This window comes from Apodemus sylvaticus, chromosome 9 (genome assembly GCF_947179515.1).
Source record: "Apodemus sylvaticus chromosome 9, mApoSyl1.1, whole genome shotgun sequence".
NCBI lineage: Eukaryota > Metazoa > Chordata > Mammalia > Rodentia > Muridae > Apodemus > Apodemus sylvaticus.
The window spans coordinates 114,449,894-114,467,640 of NC_067480.1; the positions used below are offsets into that span (position 1 = coordinate 114,449,894).

Below are 17,747 nucleotides of genomic sequence, written 5' to 3' on the forward strand. Positions count from 1 at the left end.
TTCCTATTTGGGCTGGATCCTGAGAGGGCTATAGGCATCCCTTTTATCCCCTTTGGTCTTTCTTCCAGCATATTCAAAACACAGTAAAGTATACAGAAAGCAATCTTAGAGGAGAGGAAGTTTTAAAAAAATGTGGTTGTATAACATGTGTTCTTTAGCTTGACAAATCTCAGTTTCTTGCTTCCACTCACTCTCCATCCTCAGGTCAATTAGTCAAGAGACACTATATTTTATAATATAATAGAAATGTTTATGATGATATTAATGTATGCAGATACTATTTCATATAATTCTACTCCTTTTATGGTAAATAAGAAATAAAGATAATAAAAAGAAATAAGAAATAATAATGACAAAGAAATAAGAAATAAAAATTGACAAAGAAGCATTGTCTCATTTTTGTTATTAGAATGCATGAGTAAATATTTTTGTCTCCTCTCCCTTATAAATTTTTGAAGCTTGATGATAGGGCTTTAGTCTTGGGCATCTCTGTCAGGGCTGAACAAACTGAAAATGAAAATGAGATGAAAATGAAATGAGATCATGAGAGTCTATCCTACAGTAGTCATAATGTCCAAGATTAGTAAAACAAAAGACAACAAATGATAGCAAAGATGATGGGAAAAAACCAAAGACTTTTGCTGTTGGTGATGCTGGCATGAAAATTGCTCAAGGCATCTTGCATATTTATATTTTAGACAGAATGTATACAGCCTAATTTACGCTTACACAATGTGGACTTAGAGAAGAAATCCATGCTGTTTTAAGAAAACTATTCTCCTATACACCCATATAACACAATGCCACTAATTAGTGTGGTTGTTACAAGCCAATATACTAAATACATTGCCAAAATATATTCCAAAAAGATTGAATGATATGCAAATTTCAAGTGTGAATTTAACTTCTTTATCTCTCTTTTTAAATTATCTTTACTCTTCATTTACTGTCCTGTCTTCATCCCCTTCCTGCTCTGCCCTCCTCCATTTCCTCTTCCCACTAGTCCTCCCCATGCCCCAGTCTCCAGGAGGATGTCCCCACTGTCCACCTCCCACTGGACTATGTGCTCTCATTCTCTGGGGCCTCATGCATCTCAACAGTTAGGTGCATCTTCTTTCACCTAGACCAGACCAGGCAGTTCTCTGGTGTATATGTGTTGGGGGCTTCATAGAAGCTAATATATGCTACCTGGTTGGTGGCTAAGTGTCTGAGAGATTTCGGGGGTCCAGGTCAGTTGAAACTGCTGGGTTTCCTGTGGTGTCACCTTCCTCCTCGGCTTCTTCCAGTCTTTCCCTAATTCAAACACAGGAGTCCCCAGCTTCTATACATTTGCTTGGTCTAAGTATCTGCATCAGACTCCTTAAGCTGCTTGTTGGTCCTCTTGGAGGCCAGCAATGCTAGGTTCTTGTCTGTAGGCACACCATGGCATCTGTAATAGTGTTAGGTTTTGGAGCATGACATTGACTGGGCCCCAATTTGGGTCAGTCACTGGACCTCCTTTCCCTCAGACTCCTCTCCATTCTTGTCCCATCAGTTCTTTTAGACAGGAACAATACTGGGTCAGAATTTTTACTATGGGATGCCTACCCCATCTCTTCACTGGATTCCCTGTCCTTCTCCTGGAGGTGGACTCTACAAGTTTATAGAACTAAACAGACCTCACAACAGAGAATTCTCAAATGGCTGAGATGCACTTAAAAAATGTTCAAAGTTCATCCCAAATGTCTGTGGAACATTCTAGAGTGTTCCCCCTAAGGTTCATACCACCAGAGGTTAACTGTTGTGGTTCCTTCTGATGGCCATAAGGGCCTCACTCCTGTTACCCCACCCACCCAATAGTTAAACATGTTCTCCTTTACCACTCCTTGTACCCTCTCCCACCTAGAACCCTCCCAACTCTCAACCCTCCCCCGCCCCCTCATGATTGCTGTCTTCTTCCTTACAAGATTTATTGAGGCAGTCTCACTTGGTCCCTTCAGATTGTTTATCTTCTTGAGTTCTGGGCATTATATTCTGGGTATTTTGTATTTTTTGGCTAATATCCACTTATTAGTTAGACTGATATCCAGAGTGGTTGTACCAGTTTGAAAGCCCATCAGCAATGGAGGAGTCTTCCTCTTTTTCAGAATCCTCCCTATCATGTGCTCTCACCTTAGTTTTTGATCCTACCTATTCTGAGTCATGTAAGATGGAATCTCTGGGTCACTTTGATTCACTTTTCCCTGATCATTAACGATTTTGAACATTTCTTTAAATGCTTCTCCGACATTTGAGATTTCTCTGTTGTGAGATCTGTTTAGTTCTATACCATGTTTCCTGATTGTGTTGTTTATTGTTGGAGATATTCTTCTTGGTTTCTTTATTTATTTTGAATATTGGCCCTCTATCAGATTTACAATTAGTGAAGATTTTTTTCCCAATGTGTTGGTTGCTGGTATGTCTATTGACCATGACCTTTGCCTTACAGAAACTTTGCAGTTTCATGAGGTCCCACTTATCAATTCTTGATCTTAGATCCTGAGCCTTTGGAGGTCTATTTAGGAAATTTCAGCCCATGCCAATGAGCTTGCAGCTCTTTCCCACTTTCTCGTCTATTATATTCCATGTGTCTGGCTTTATGTTAAGGTCTTTGATCCACTTAAATGTGAGTTTTCTGCAAGGTGATAAATAGGGGTCTATTTTCATTTTTCTGCATACTGATTGCCAGTTATACCAGCACCATTTTTTGAAGATGCTTTCCTTTGTCCAATATATAGTTTTGGATTCTTTGTCAAAGATCAAGTGTCCAAGTTGTACAGTTTTATTTCATAGTCTTCTGTATTATTCCATTGATTAACCTGTCTGTTTCTGTGCCAAAACCATGCAGGTTTTTTGTTCTGGTTTTTGTATTTTTTTTTAATGATCTACACATTTATTTCTTTTTATGTACTAATTTTTTAATTCTACATTCATAGTGCTCTTGAGCTCAAGCTGTTTCTATTTTCTTTTTTTGTTTCCCTTTTTTTTGTTTCCCCCTTTTGTTTTATCCAATATATTTTTATTTACATTTCAAATGATTTCCCCCTTTCTGGCTCCCCACTCCAGGAAAGTCCCATAAGCCCTCTTCCCTCCTGCTGTTCCCCCATGACCCCCTGCCTAGTTCCCTGTTCTTGGATTGCCCTATACTGCTGCATTGAGCCTTTCCAGAACCAGGGGCCACTCCTCCATTCTTCTTGGACATCATTTGATATGTGGATTATGACTTGGTTAATTCAAGTTTCTAGGCTAATATCTGCTTATCAGTGAGTACATACCATGATTGATCTTTTGAAGAACTGGTTTACCTCACTGAGTATGATGTTCTCCAGCTCCATCCATTTGTATAAGAATTTCATGAATTCATTGTTTCTAATGGCTGAATAGTACTCCATTGTGTAAATATACCACATTTTTTGTATCCATTCCTCTGTTGAGGGACACCTGGGTTTTTCCAGCTTCTGGCTAATCTAAATAGGGCTGCTATGAACATAGTGGTGCATGTATCCATATTACATGCTGGAGAATCCTCTGGATATATGCCCAGGAGTGGTATAGCAGGGTCCTCTGGAAGTGACAAGCCCAGTTTTTTGAGGAACCACCAGACTGATTTCCAGAGTGGTTACACCAATTTGCAACCCCACCAGCAGTGGAGGAGTGTTCCTCTTTCTCCACATCCTCACCAGCCCCTGTTTTCTCCTGAGTTTTTGATCTTGGCCATTCTGACTGGTGTGAAGTGAAATCTCAGGGTTGTTTTGATTTGCATTTCCCTAATGACTAATGATGTTAAACATTTTTTTAAGATGCTTCTCAGGCATCTGAAGTTCTTCAGGTGAAAATTCATTGTTTAGCTCTGTACCTCATTTTTAATAGGGTTATTTGGTTTGCTGGGGTCTAACTTCTTGAGTTCTGTGTATATATTGAATATTAGCCCTCTGTCAGATGTAGGGTTGGTGAAGATCTTTTCCCAATTTGTTGGTTGCTGATTTATCCTTTTGATGGTATCCTTTGCCTTACAGAAACTTTGAAATTTTATGAGATCCCATTTGTCAATTCTTGATCTTAGAGCATAATGTATTGGTGTTCTGTTCAGGAACTTTTCCCCTGTGCCCATGTCCTCAAGGGTCTTTCCCAGTTTCTTTTCTATCAGTTTCAGTGTGACTGGTTTTATGTGGAGGTCCTTGATCCACTTGGAGTTGAGCTTAGTACAAGGAGATAAAGATGGATCAATTCGCATTCTTCTGCATGTTGACCTCTAGTTGAACCAGCAACATTTGTTGAAAATGCTATCTTTTTTCCACTGTATGGTTTCAGCTCCTTTGTCGAAGATCAAGGTGTGTGGGTTCATTTCTGGGTCTTCAATTCTATTCCAATGGTTCTCTTGCCTGTCCCTGTACCAATACCATGCAGTTTTTAACACTATTGCTCTATAGTACTGCTTGAGGTCTGGGATACTGTTTCCCCCAGAATTTCTTTTGTTGTTGAGAATAGTTTTAGCTATACTGGGTTTTTTCTTATTCCAGATGAATTTGAGAATTGCTTTTTCTAACTCTATGAAGAGCTGAGTTGGAATTTTGATGGGTATTGCCTTGAATCTGTATATTGCTTTTGTCAAGATGGCCATTTTAACTATGTTAATCCTGCCAATCCTCGAGCATGGAAGATTTTTCCATTTTCTGAGGTCTTCTTCCATTTCCTTCTTTTGAGACTTGAAGTTCTGTAGTTTAGCTTGAGATCAGGGATGATGATTCCCCCAGAAGTTCTTTTACTATTAAGAATTATTTCACTTTCTTAGGTTTTTTGTTTTTCTATATGAAATTGAGAATTACTCTTTTCTTCTTTATTTTATAGGACAGAAAACACTCCCCTTTTAATTTTTTTAAACTGGTGTAATAGGTTTTCATAGGATATCCCATTAAGAAAAAAATAATGTAAACCAACCTGCTGGTTAGTCAAGAGGTACAGATTTCAAGAATGTTTACAAATGCTTAGAATATTTACAAATGCTCTTCTTAAGGTAGTAAAAGTTTGTTGTAATTTCCAACACTTTTACTCAGTAAAAGAAAGGAGGCTGTGTTGGTATTCTTGTACAAATATTCCTAAATGGAAAAAAGGCAATTTCCTGAGACAAGATTTGCTCTAGAAATCATTTTTCTTATAAACAGTTTGGAATACAGAAGTGGGCTGTGGATGTAAGAATCATATATCTAAAGTTAACATATTTTTTTTTAATTATTTTAAGTACCCTTAAGTTAAAATGTTACATTTATTATAAAAATGCTGTTAAAGCTTATGCAAATGATTTAACACTAATTTCTGCAAAGCAAATTACACTTAAAAATTATTGTGTACATGGAAGAAAAATATCTTGTTTGCTACCCTGTTGACAAATTCCAAGTGTTCTCAGAACAGCCACATTACAGTGAACATTTAGATAAGTTACTCAGCATCTGTCATAAGGCAATCTTGCAAAGTAATATTCTTGTCTAGGCCCCAGGAATGCACTCAGCCTCCAGGATGGACCAAATGACTTCCAGTGCTCCTCTCCACGAATGCTTGTGAAATGTGTATATATATATATATATATATATATATATCAGGGATGAAAGAATTCTGGGATAACCAAGGCTGATCACAAGAAGCGCATGCTTTGGAGCAATACTTTTATAAATCTCTGAATCTTCCTTAGCAGACAAGGCCCCAGTCAATGTCACAGTTTCTCCCACTGGTATGGGGCAGAGGCAGAGGCAGGCTGGCTGGAAGCAGCGGGCCACAGGCCCACTGTGCTGGCCTTTCCTGCAAAAGCCCATCTCTTCTTATTTCAGTAAGCTTCTTGGGAAATATATCTCTTTCAAAACAAAGGCACAGGAATCACGCTTTGAAGGAATGCTATGTCTGCATTTTTGCCACAATCTGGACTGCTGGACAAAATCAGACACAAGTGATATGAGTCTTTCAGAGCCCTCATCTCTTGGTAGCTCCAGCTCAGGCCAGGACAAGAGCACACTAAGAATCCTGATGCACAGAGGATGTGACTTCAGCAGTGGAGGACAGACTGGTGCCTATGTACAGGCTGCCTTGACCCGAATACTTGAGATCACTGTTCTCATGGTTGGCGTTTTCTTCCACTGCATATATCACTCCCCTGAGGTGGTTGCTTGTGTGGAAGGAAGTATTTTTGGTGCAGTCATGTGAATCAGAAGTAGAGGAAGTGGGAGTCACAGGGACAGAGCCACTGCTGTTATCTGAGTAAGCTTTTGACTTATTTATATTTTTAGGTTTCATTTCCTGGCTTGATGGGGGGCCTGCTGAGGCCATTCATCTTGCTGTAGAGACTGCATTCTTTGCCCATGTGACATCTCCTCTCCACAGTGACATCTCGATGGAACAGCAATTCACACACTCGCAGTTCTCTGACAGGTCCTCCAACAGGTCTGCTTTGGGGCCTCTTGGTACCTGGAGTAGAGCTCCAATGTTGTTCTGCATTCTCCCATGGCGCACTAGCATTTCGAAAGGTCCTGCTGACCAGGCAGGAGTCAGCATTGTGCGCATGAAGGGTGAGTAAGCAGGGTTATCATGATGATGGTGGTGGTACTTCCTGTTCAGCGGCTGTGCTGTGGGCAGAGAGCTGTACTGGTGCCACCCATGGCTTTCAGGCTGTTGCCACTGCCACTCATGCTGCCCGTGCCCTCACCGCCCTCAGCCACTTAGCCCCCAGGGTCCTGCGCTGCACAGTTGTCCTTGGGTGGGCTTGGGCGAGTAGGGGAAGCATTCAGAGGCCTGGGCTGTGGCCGATCCTACATCTCCAGGTCCAGTTGAGCCACTGCGCGCAGTGCCAACCCCTGCCATACTGGGGCTGTCAGCAGAATCCTGTGGCCAACCAGGGTGGGCACGCGCTCTGCCCGCGTGATTCCTAGGCCTGCTGTCTGTCCCCTGCAGATAGTGCAGGCTGGGCAGCATGGAGTCCATGCACATGGTGGGCACGTAGACCAGGGAGCTGGCAGCTGCAGCTGCTGCAGCTGAGGAGTGCACAAAGCCACAGGGTGCGCCTTAGTAAGAGGTGGGCCCCTGGCTGGACAAGGCAGTGAGCATCTGGTATTTTCCTCCAGCTGCTTGGCCAAGAAGGGCCTCACTTCAGCGCCCTGGCTGGACCACAGCAGCTTGCTGGCAGTTGCGGCCTGATCAAGGTCAATGAAGAGCAACAGGTTTTCCCAAGTCAACAGGGCGCATCCAGTGCCAGCACCCAGGTTGCCTTGGCTCCGTGGGCAGCAGGAAGGGATGCAAGGCACAGGGACTGAGCAAGAGTAAGAGGCCCAGAGGCCCTGCCACTGCCTCAGGGTGGAGCTGCTGAGTCCTGTAGTTCCTGGCACCATAGACACCAGGATCCCTGACCCAGGAGCAGGAGGAGGAAGAGGAGGAGATGGGGGGAAGGAGCAAGGAGGGCTCCTGTGTTAGAAAGAGCCAGGAGTTGCAGGCACCTGCCACAGCAGCCCGGAAACCCTTTAGCAGGCCCCACCTGCAGTCAGTCAAGGCCATCCACTGTCTGGAGCTGTTCCAACCTGGCTTTTGGTTCCTTGAGTGACATGCTAGAAGGAAGGCCTTGGCCTTGGGTGCTGCAGGGCACAGAGAGAGGAGGGTTCCAGCAGGAGAGTGACAGTCTGGGGTTTGCTAGGCACTGCTGGCCAGGGACCCATATTTATCCAGAGCTGGTACACATTCCCCGTTGCTCACACAATATGTGCGCGCGCAAACACACACACACACGCACACTCACACACACACACACACACCAAGAATTGCCCTTTTCATGTCTTAAAAGAATCATTTGGAATTTTGATGAAGTTTTTATTTAATCTGGCTTTCTTTGGGTTGGATAGCTATTTTTACCATGTTAATCTTGTCAATCCACGATCATGGGATATATCTCTATTTTCTGAGTTCTTTGATTTCTTTCTAGAATACTTGATGTTCTGTCATAAAAGAACTTCACTTGTTTGGATACAGTTACCCAAAGGTATTTTATGTTATTTTTAACTAATGTAAAGGGTGTTGTGTTTCTATTTTCCTTCTCAGCCCATTTATCATTTGTATGAAGAAAGGCTACAGATTTGTTAGAGTTAATTTTATATTCAGCCACTTTGCTGAAGTTGTGAATCAGCTTTAAAAGTTCTTTGAGAGAATGATTGGGTTTGCTCCTGTATACTATATCATCTGTAAATAGTGATACCTTGGCTTTTTATTTGCCAATTTGTATCCCCTTGATCTCCTTTTGTGGCCTTAGTGCTCTAGCTAGAACTTTGAGTAGTATTTTGAATAGATTTGGGGAGAGTGAGCATCCTTGTCGTGCTCCTGATTTTAGTGGGGTTGCTTCAATATCTTTCCATTTAATTTGATGTTGTCTGATGGGTTTGTTGTATATTGGCCATATTACATTTAGGTGTGTGACTTGAATTCCTGATTTTTCCAATACTTTTAACATGAAGGAGTGTTGTATTTTTTTTTCAGAATTAGATGCTTTTTTAGCATCTAAGGAGATAAGCAATTCTTACTTACATATTAGCAGCAACAACAACAACAACAACAACAATAGGGAAAAAGTTAGGCAGTATAAGGAAAATCAAAGGGAACTCAGAAGCCTTGGGTCCTAATTTGACACTTTTTTTTTCTCCCCAAGACAGGGTTTCTCTGTGTAGCTCTGGCTGTCCTGGAACTCACTCTGTAGACCAGGCTGACCTCGAACTCAGAAATCCGCCTGCCTCTGCCTCCCAGAGTGCTGGCATTACAGGCATGCGCCACCACCGCCCGGTGATTTGACACTTTCATGTAGTAACAAGAGGCAGAGTTTAATTTATGGAAGCCATGGGCTTATTGCTTCTAAACAGCACAAATGAAATATGTTCAGCATATCTGCACACGTGACTATGCGACTGGATTTGCTTATAGGACAGCAATGCCAAATCACTGAACGACTTGAACTGCGTTGTGGGGTTGGTAAGTTGAATACCTCAATTCTTTCCAAGGTGAGAGATAAAGCTATGGTGAAACTGTGAAAGGAAAGCAGACTTCACATGATTCTTTGTCTTTAATCCTTAACAACACAAACAACAACAAAATCTCAAACTCCTGGGCACAGCTATGCCAGGAAGATCAAAGGGCACTGTAGAGTCTCCTGGTCCATGGGATTCCCTGCCCCTGGGAACACTGTTGACTCTCCAGGCTGCACCAGCACCTCACCATAGGGTGTCTGGAGTCCTCTAAGGATCTACAATGCAGAGTCATGAAATAGTACAGCACACCTAGCACTCTTCAGCTTCAAGCACGGATTCCAGCCCTAAGGGGGACTGCAAGCTGTATCAGAATCACAGTTCCACTGCACCAACAATCTGAACTCTTGCAAAATCAGCAGGACTTGAGAGTTTGAAGACCTTTAAGTGACAGCATCCATGTGCCTGAGATCTAGGGCCCAGAGCAAGCTACCTGGTCCTAAAGGTCAAGTCCAAGGTCAGCTGGGCCTGGTAGTAAAGATGAGGATGCATCCTGCCCAGGAAGACAGGGAGGCTTCAAACAGTGCACTGCAGGTGGCTCCACAGGGGGGAGTGCTCTACTCTGCAGCACTTGGGGTTCCCAGTGCAGGCTTTACCTGATGGGGCGGGACCTCAGGAAGCTTCCAGCCAATGGGAGGTCTCGAGGCGGGCCCCTGGCGTGCAGGGCCTATCTCAGAAGTGTGGCCGTGAGGGGCGGGGAGGGGGCCTGGGGGCGGGGGTTGTGGCGGGGCTGGGCAAGCCACAGTGAGAGCAAGGTGTTGGAAGCTTTGTCGCCCCGCCCAGTCTCCTGGACCAGCAGAGGCCTTGGGCGCTGCTGCAGCCTCAGGGATTGGAGATCACAACAAAGTGGTGTGGTGTGGGCCGGAAGGTGAAGTCCTGCAGCTGGACCTGGGGGAGCAGCGGGAAATGCAGGAGGTGATGCGGGGGTCCGGGTGAGGCGAGGAGCCGAGATGCACGGGAACTAGAGGGCGGCAAGCTCGGGATCGCCCGGGCTCGGGCCCTTCCTCGCTGGCCAGAACCGGGATCCAGGGCGGCGCCGCTGCAGGTCCTAGGCGCACTGAGGGCCAGGTGGAGCCGGCCAGGTGCTCGCCTCTCAGTCTTCCCTGAACCTGCGGCCTGGCTGATGCCCTGGCAGCCGGGATGGAGTCGGGGGAGGCTGGGGGCTCCACATTCCTGCACAGGAAGGTCATGGGCTCTTCTTGAGTAGGGTGGTGGGGACTGGACCTGCTGGCCAGGTGCTAGTGTCGCCTTCACTCTACTGCTAACTCTTCCCTCCCCACCTCCTTTGAAGGGCTGCCAGCCTGCCTGCCCTTTATTAAAAAGCAAACAAACTTTTTGCCTAGTTCCCTCAGAATATCCACACATCTCCCCAGCCCACCAATGCAGAGGAAATTGATTTCACGACTGGAGATGCAGGGGCTTACAGCACTTCTCCTATGCAGTGCTCAGCCCTGCATAAAAATAGCTTCCTGGTGCTTAAAGGGGAACCAAGCAAAGTCATAGAGATGTCAACTTCCAAGACTGGGAAGCATGGTCATGCCAAGGTAGGTCCTTCCAAGTCATTCTTTGGCTTCACTGATAAGATCATTTGTGTTCTATTCCACATCATGAGGTTTCTATACTTAAAATAACTTCTTTTTCTAACCTCAGTCTCTTGAAAGATCAGGCATTACTCTCAATAATGCTCTCCTTTAATTGGGCCCTTAGTATGTTTCATTAACTGGAAACAAAAATTTTATTGAATCCTGGTGGTCTAAAACATTTTGTTTAGTTGAGGCAATCCAGTTCTTATAATTCTAAGAGACTTGGTTTTCACTTTCTGGGGACTCTTGTTAATTGAAGTCCTGAGTTACTTAGTGTGTTGAGTTTTGATGCCACCAAACTGTTCAGGTTTTAGGTACTTAACGAATCTCAGTTCTGTGCCCCTGCAACTTTTTCAAAGAAAGTAAGATGACTTTGAAAGAGTTGAAAGGGGGCTGGAGAGATGGCTCAGCAGTTAAGAGCACTGACTGCTCTTCCTAAGGTCCTGAATTCAATTCCCAGCAACCAAGTAGTGGTTCACAACCATCCATAATGAGATCTGGCTCCCTCTTTTAGAGTGTCTGAAGACAGATACAGTGTACTTATATATAATAAATAAGGTTAACCATGTTTCCTGTTGTTCTCGTCTCTGTCAGGTACGCCTTGTTGGAATTGACATTTTCACTGGCAGAAAACATGAAGATATCTGTCCCTCTACTCACAACATGGATGTTCCAAATATTAAGAGAAATGATTATCAAGTAAGTACTGATCTCGTTCACAGTGTTTCAGAGTGTATAAATGCCCTCTTTGGTAGTAGTTTTTCAAGACTTGAGAGTAGTTTTATAGAGTATATTCCTTACCAGTTACTAGACTCCTCTTAACTTACAGATTAGAGAAATAGTGTTTTGTTTTGTTCTGCTTTTGTTAATATTCTGTGCCTTTTATTGTTGGGAAATAGAGGATCATATATCTCAGACTGGCCTTGAACTCCCTATTCAAGGATAATCTTCAGTTTCTGACCCCCCTGCCTCTGCCTGTGAGTGCTGAGATTATAGGTTGCATCTTCATGGCTGGCTGTCCTGTACTGGAAGCCAAACCCAGGGCTTTGTGCATGCTTTAGGCAAGCAACCTACAGTTGTGCTGTTTCTCCAGCCTCTATTCCTGCATCTTAAAAATGCTGTATTGGACCAGTGAAATGGCTGGGTTAGGCACTGTCTGTGAAGCCTTAGTCTGGACAGAGGTGTTCTCTACTTGTGTTCTGGGAAACACCTATACCTGCATATATACACTCACTAGATAAATAAATGTAAGTGAGGCAGGAGAATCAGAAAGACTTAGGAAGGTTGGAATCAGCTGCATTCACTCAATGACTTTCTTTTATTCTATCTGTCTTTTAATTCCTTAAGTTTAAAGGAGATTATTTCAATCTTCTTATATCTGTTGAGGTCTGTTTTGTGTCCAAGGCGAGTATCTAGTTACTTTTGGAGAAGGTACCATGAGGTGCTGGGAAGAAGGTATATTCTTTTGTTTTAGGACAAAATGTTCTATAGATATCTGTTAAATCCATTTGGTTCCTAAATTCTGTTAGTTTCACTCTGTCTCTGTTTAGTTTCTGTTTCCATGATCTGTCCATTGATGAAAGTGGGCTCTTGAAGGCTCTCACTATTATAATGTGAGGTGCAATGTGCACTTTAGTAAAATTTCTGTTATGAATGGGGGTATTCTTATATTTGGAGCATAGATGTTTAGAATTGAGAGTTCATCTTGGTAGATTTTTTTCCTTTGATGAGTATGAAGTACCCTTGCTTACATTTTTTGATTACTTTAGGTTGAAAGTCTATTTTGGAACATTTGCTTGGAAAATTGTTTTCTAGCCTTTTATTCTGAGGTAGTATCTGTCTTTGTGTCTGAAGTGGGATTCCTGTATGCAGCAAAATGTTGGGTCCTGTTTACATATCCAGTCTGTTAGTCTATGTCTTTTGATTGGAGAATTGAGTCAATTGATATTAAGAGATATTAAGGAAAAGTGATTGTTGCTTCCTGTTATTTTTGTTTTTAGAGGTGGAATTTTGTTTATGTGGCTTTCTTCCTTTTGGTTTGTTAAAAGAAGATTATTTTCTTTCTTTTTCTAGGGTGAAGTTCCCTCCTTTTTGAAGTTTCCATTCATTATCCTTTGAAGGACTAGATTTGTGGAAAGGTACTGTGTAAATTTGTTTTTGTCATGGAATACCTTGGTTTCTCCATCTATGGTAAAGTTTTTCTGGGTATAGCAGCCTGGGTTGGCATTTGTGTTCTTCCCTTAGGGTTTGTATGACATCTTTTCAGGTTCTTCTGGCTTTCATAGTCTCTGTCAAGGAGTCTGGTGTAATTCTGATTAGTCTGCCTTTAAATGTTACTTGATCTTTTTCCCTTACTGCTTTTAATATTATTTCTTTCTTTAGTGCACTTGGTGTTTTGATTATTATGTGTCAAGAGGAATTTCTCTTCTGGTCCAATCTATTTGGAGTTCTGCAGGCTTCTTGTATGTTCATAGGTATCTCTTTCTTTAGATTAGGGAAGTTTTCTTCTATAGTTTTGTTGAAGACATTTACTGGCCTTTTAAGCTGGAAATCTTCACTCTATTCTATACCTATAATCTTTAGGTTTGGTCTTTTCATTGTGTCCTGAATTTCCTGAATGTTGTGGGTTAGGAGATTTTGTATTTTGCATTTTCTTTGAGTGTTGTGTCAGTGTTTTCCATGGTATCTTCTGCACCTGAGATTCTCTCTACTATCTCTTATATTCTGTTGGTAATGCTTGTTTATATGACTCCTGATTTCTTTCCTAGGTTTCTATCTCCAGAGTTGTTTCCCTTTGTGATTTCTTTATTGTTTCTCCTTCCATTTTTATATCCTGGATGGTTTTGCTCAATTCCTTCACATGTTTGGTTATGTTTTCCTGTAATTCTTTAAGGGAGTTATTTATGTCCTTCTTGAAGTCCTCTATCAGCATCATGAGCTGTGAATTTAAATCCAAATCTTTCTTTTCAAGTGGCTTGGAGTATCTAGGACTTCCTGTTGTGTTGCCAAGCTGCCTTGCTTTCTGTTGATAATGTTCTTATTTTGCCTCTCACCATCTGGCTATCTCTGGTGTTAGTTGGTCCCTCCTAATAGCAGCTACTAATCAGGGGAAACTACAGGTACTGAGTTCTTCCTGGTTGGTGATTCTGCACATACTAGAGAAAAGTGCTGTGACTGAATGAAGCAGTATACAAAGTTGCACTCTAACTTATGACCATGGAGGTGTTTTCTGGGACCACATCACATATATTCTCCTCTGCCCATGATCATAGCCTTCATACTTTTCTAGAAGGTATGAAGTTGATACTGACATTATAATTAAATAATTTAAGGTATGTTCTCATAAGTTTGTCAATTGTTTTGAGGACACATATCAATGATACAATATTTTCAGTTTGGGGGGATAAGTTTTCTGGTCATCCATAAATACTATTCCTGAATATCCACTACAAAAATTGTGAAAAAATGAAATGTTTAGAAGAGAATAATAGGGCAAATTTGGATTTCACCCCTGATCAGTCACTGTAAGCACCCAGCTTAGAAAACATTAGTTGGTATCTGACTGATGCAGGCTCAAAATAGGTGAATATCCAGGCTGTCTGTCAATATGTCATCCTTCTTGTTATTTCTACTCAACTCACTTTCAGTCCACACTTGAAAATACTCACATTTTTTAGAAGATAGTAATCAACTCATTTGAATGAAAAATGAAAATATATATATAAATATATATTTATATATTTATATACTCATAGTGTGCCTTTCAAGTGTAGTTTCAAGTGTAGTATATGTAAGAGAAATTAATTTTTGAGAGTAAAGAAAACTAAAATGAATGTTTTTCTTGAAAGACCATATGTGTGTCCTGATTCTGCTGTCTAGTGAATAAAAAGTTAAATTATTTTGAGGATGTCTTTCATGTTATGTTAAGAGCGTTATTAGTTTCATAGGAGATGATCATCATTATTTCCATTTGCAAGGAAGGTAATTACTTATCAGACATTTAAATTGGAGATTTCAGTTTTATGTATTTCTTCTGAATTTTGGTTCATATATACAGATATATATGTATGTTTACAATTAGAAGTCTTGAGGTGAAAAAATATAAGTACAAATGTTTCATTTGATTTGACATTTGTTTGTTGTTTGTTTATGAGTGTGCATGTGTATCCTTTAGTAAATATTATATATTCCTGTATTTTGAGTGTTATATGGTACATGAAATAGTGTGGGAAATTTTCTCTGTAGCATCATGTTTCGAAAATATCACAGAGTTGAAGAGTATGTGTATATGTATATACACAAGATTTTTGATTCAGGGTTTATATTGTGTCATTTGCCTCCTGAATCTGAGACAGTAAGTATCTTCAGATTTGGACCAACATATTAGCTTAACAGTGTCCAATACAGATTTATATACCCATGTGAACACACACACACACACACACACACTCACACATTCATACACAAAGAGGTAATATTCACCCTATCATGAAGTAATAGAACATCACACATCTGGGAAGTATTCTGTCAAAAGTTAGAAGGGAAAAGAGAGAACAACAGCAACAAAAAATAATTATGAACTATTACGTATGTGAATTTTTCAAAGGACAAATTTTATAGAAAAGGAATGATGAAAGTAGGAAATCAATGCTTCCAAGATTATTGTTTCTTATAAACACGTGATAAGATCAGAATGCTTGATGGGAAGACATATTTCTAATTACTTGTTTAAATTATTGAGATAAATAATCATCTTTTTGGACACTTGTATGAGATATGCTTTGTGTGTTTACTAAAGGAGCCATTGTAGTGAGCTGACGTTACTTCTTAGCATACAAAGAAGGGCAATGGAAAATGAATTTTATCCAGTTAGACAATATTTCTATATCATTTATTTTAGAAAAATTATTTAATGTGGTTAAGTAAAGTACAAAATTTTAACTAATATTTTATGGTATGGTCATTGTGGAAATAAAAATGGTTACTAATTAACAATATTTAAGGAAGAAATCTTGATACATAGTTTTCTAAAAATGCCATATATATATATATATATATATATATATATATATATATATTCACAGTATATTCATTTTCAACCTTCTTCAATCAGAAAACAATCAGGCTATGTCTATTTGTGAGCACTGAGAAGCTCATATCCAGTACCGTCTTTCACACATGCTTTGTTGAATTCCATCTACCTTGGCTTGAACTGTGCCTGAAGTTCTCTGTTCTGGGGCAGGAGCAACTGATTATTTCTACCAGCAATACCAACTACAATGTAAATCAAACTAACAGATATACTTGATTCTTTTTCTAGGAGTAAGAACAAGTTTAAGATAAAATGTATCATCCCACTGGATAACCTGTGGGCTGTGGATAATGTGGACCTAGTCAGAAAACAAGCAAACCTGTCCAGCAAGAACCTTTTCCTGCCCACTGGAAATTTTTTGGCCACCTTTCTGTAAGAGCAACACTCTGGACCAGTATTCACAGGAAGATAGCTGTAGAAATTGTTGGGCAACTTAATGCTTCCTAATTCACAGATCAAGCCAATTAACCAGGATGTTTACAAAATCCAGTTTAGTTTGATTTTATACAAGGTGACAAATCCAACTTTACCCTTCTATGATGACCCCATTTTGTCTATAATTTCCACAACATACATTTCACATCTAAGGATATACCTTAGTTTTTGATCTGTGATGTTCATCAGGATTCAAAAAGATTCAAAAAGACAAATGGAGGAACATTGTCTTCTAAGAAGGATGTGGACAAAACAGAACAAAGCAAAACATATCCTCCACTTTCTTTGCTCCATAATGTCTGGTATTATTTAGGCTTTGAAAATAAACAAATTGATTTTTCTCCAATAATACTGCATTGAATAGCTAAATTTAACAAATACCTCTGATACTCCCCAGCTAATTTCCATAAAAATAGTATTTAATTGAACAGATAAAAATGGTTACTCATAGAATGCTCAAGTATTTGAAGGTCTGTGTAGACCTGGTATCACTGGTGGCATATTATCGATTGATAAGGATAAAGGTCAAGGGATAAGGTTCCATCAGATCCTCAGATGAGCTCATGTTGATCTGCCTTAGCTCAATGGCCAGGCTCTTCCAAGCCTTCCTCACTTTTCACTCCTCTTCCCGACTTTTCTCCCACAGCTTCACACCTCTGAATCTGCCCTCAGCTTTTGTGCTCAGTCACCTTAGTCCAAGCTCAGCACCCTAAATCTACCCTCAGCTTAATTATGTTTCTAATCTCCTGCCTGCAACCTCATACCAGGTGTGGGAGTAGCCAATGGCCAATACTCCTTAGATCTCACATGGCTGGTGACTCTTTCTCCCTCTGTAGCTGGTGAATCTTTTGCTCCTCCCCTGAATCTGCTAGCCTTACTGTAGTGAAGCTGGAAATCCTGACTAGTCCAACCAGCTCATTGGCCAATAGAATCTTTATTGATAGATGAAGAGCCAGTTAGGTAACAGGACCTTCAGGGTTCACATGCAGATTCCTGATCAAAGTGTTGGAACCAATCCCTACATATCACCAAGCATCTGTGAGGTTTCCACTTGTGTCACTTTTTATTTTAGTGATATGTGATGTGATATATATATATATGTGTGTGTGTGTTTGTATGTATATGTGTATGTATGTATGTATGTATATATATACATATACACATAAGTGCATATAGATTAGTATTTATATGTGTACATATGCATGTATATATACATATGTATAATGTATGTATATAAATGCACATATGTATGTTTGTATATATATGAAAGTATGTGTATATATGTATATGCATATATATCCATATTTATATATACATATGCACATAGGTATGTTTATATATACACACACTCACACAAGTATGAGTGTGAGTGTGTGTGTGTGTGTGTGTGTGTGTGTGTTTGTGTTGGTGTAGGTTGAGGGGCACAGACAAAATCCACCCTTTTTTTTTTAATATTTTTATTTTCTATATTCTTTGTTTACATTCCAAATGATTTCCCCTTTCCCGGATCCCCCCTCCCCATATGTCCCATAAACCTTCTTCTCTCCATCCCTTCTCCAATCACCTCCCTCCTTTTTC

The 17,747-nt window shown here is 40.6% G+C and overlaps 1 protein-coding gene and 1 pseudogene across 1 annotated transcript in view; one reads left to right on the plus strand and one right to left on the minus strand.

Annotated features, from left to right (window-relative positions):
- Positions 1 to 16,518, plus strand: part of LOC127692681 (uncharacterized) — a 278,157-nt gene extending 261,639 nt beyond the window's left edge. Inside the window, exons 5-7 of the mRNA XM_052193294.1 lie at positions 10,403 to 10,603; positions 11,237 to 11,341; positions 15,963 to 16,518. Coding sequence (XP_052049254.1) covers positions 10,403 to 10,603; positions 11,237 to 11,341; positions 15,963 to 15,968 — 312 coding nt within the window. The 3' untranslated portion in view covers positions 15,969 to 16,518. The remainder of the gene's footprint in view (positions 1 to 10,402; positions 10,604 to 11,236; positions 11,342 to 15,962) is intronic.
- Positions 6,001 to 7,551, minus strand: LOC127692678 (transcription factor GATA-6-like; annotated as a pseudogene).
- Positions 16,519 to 17,747: the final 1,229 nt, after the last annotated feature.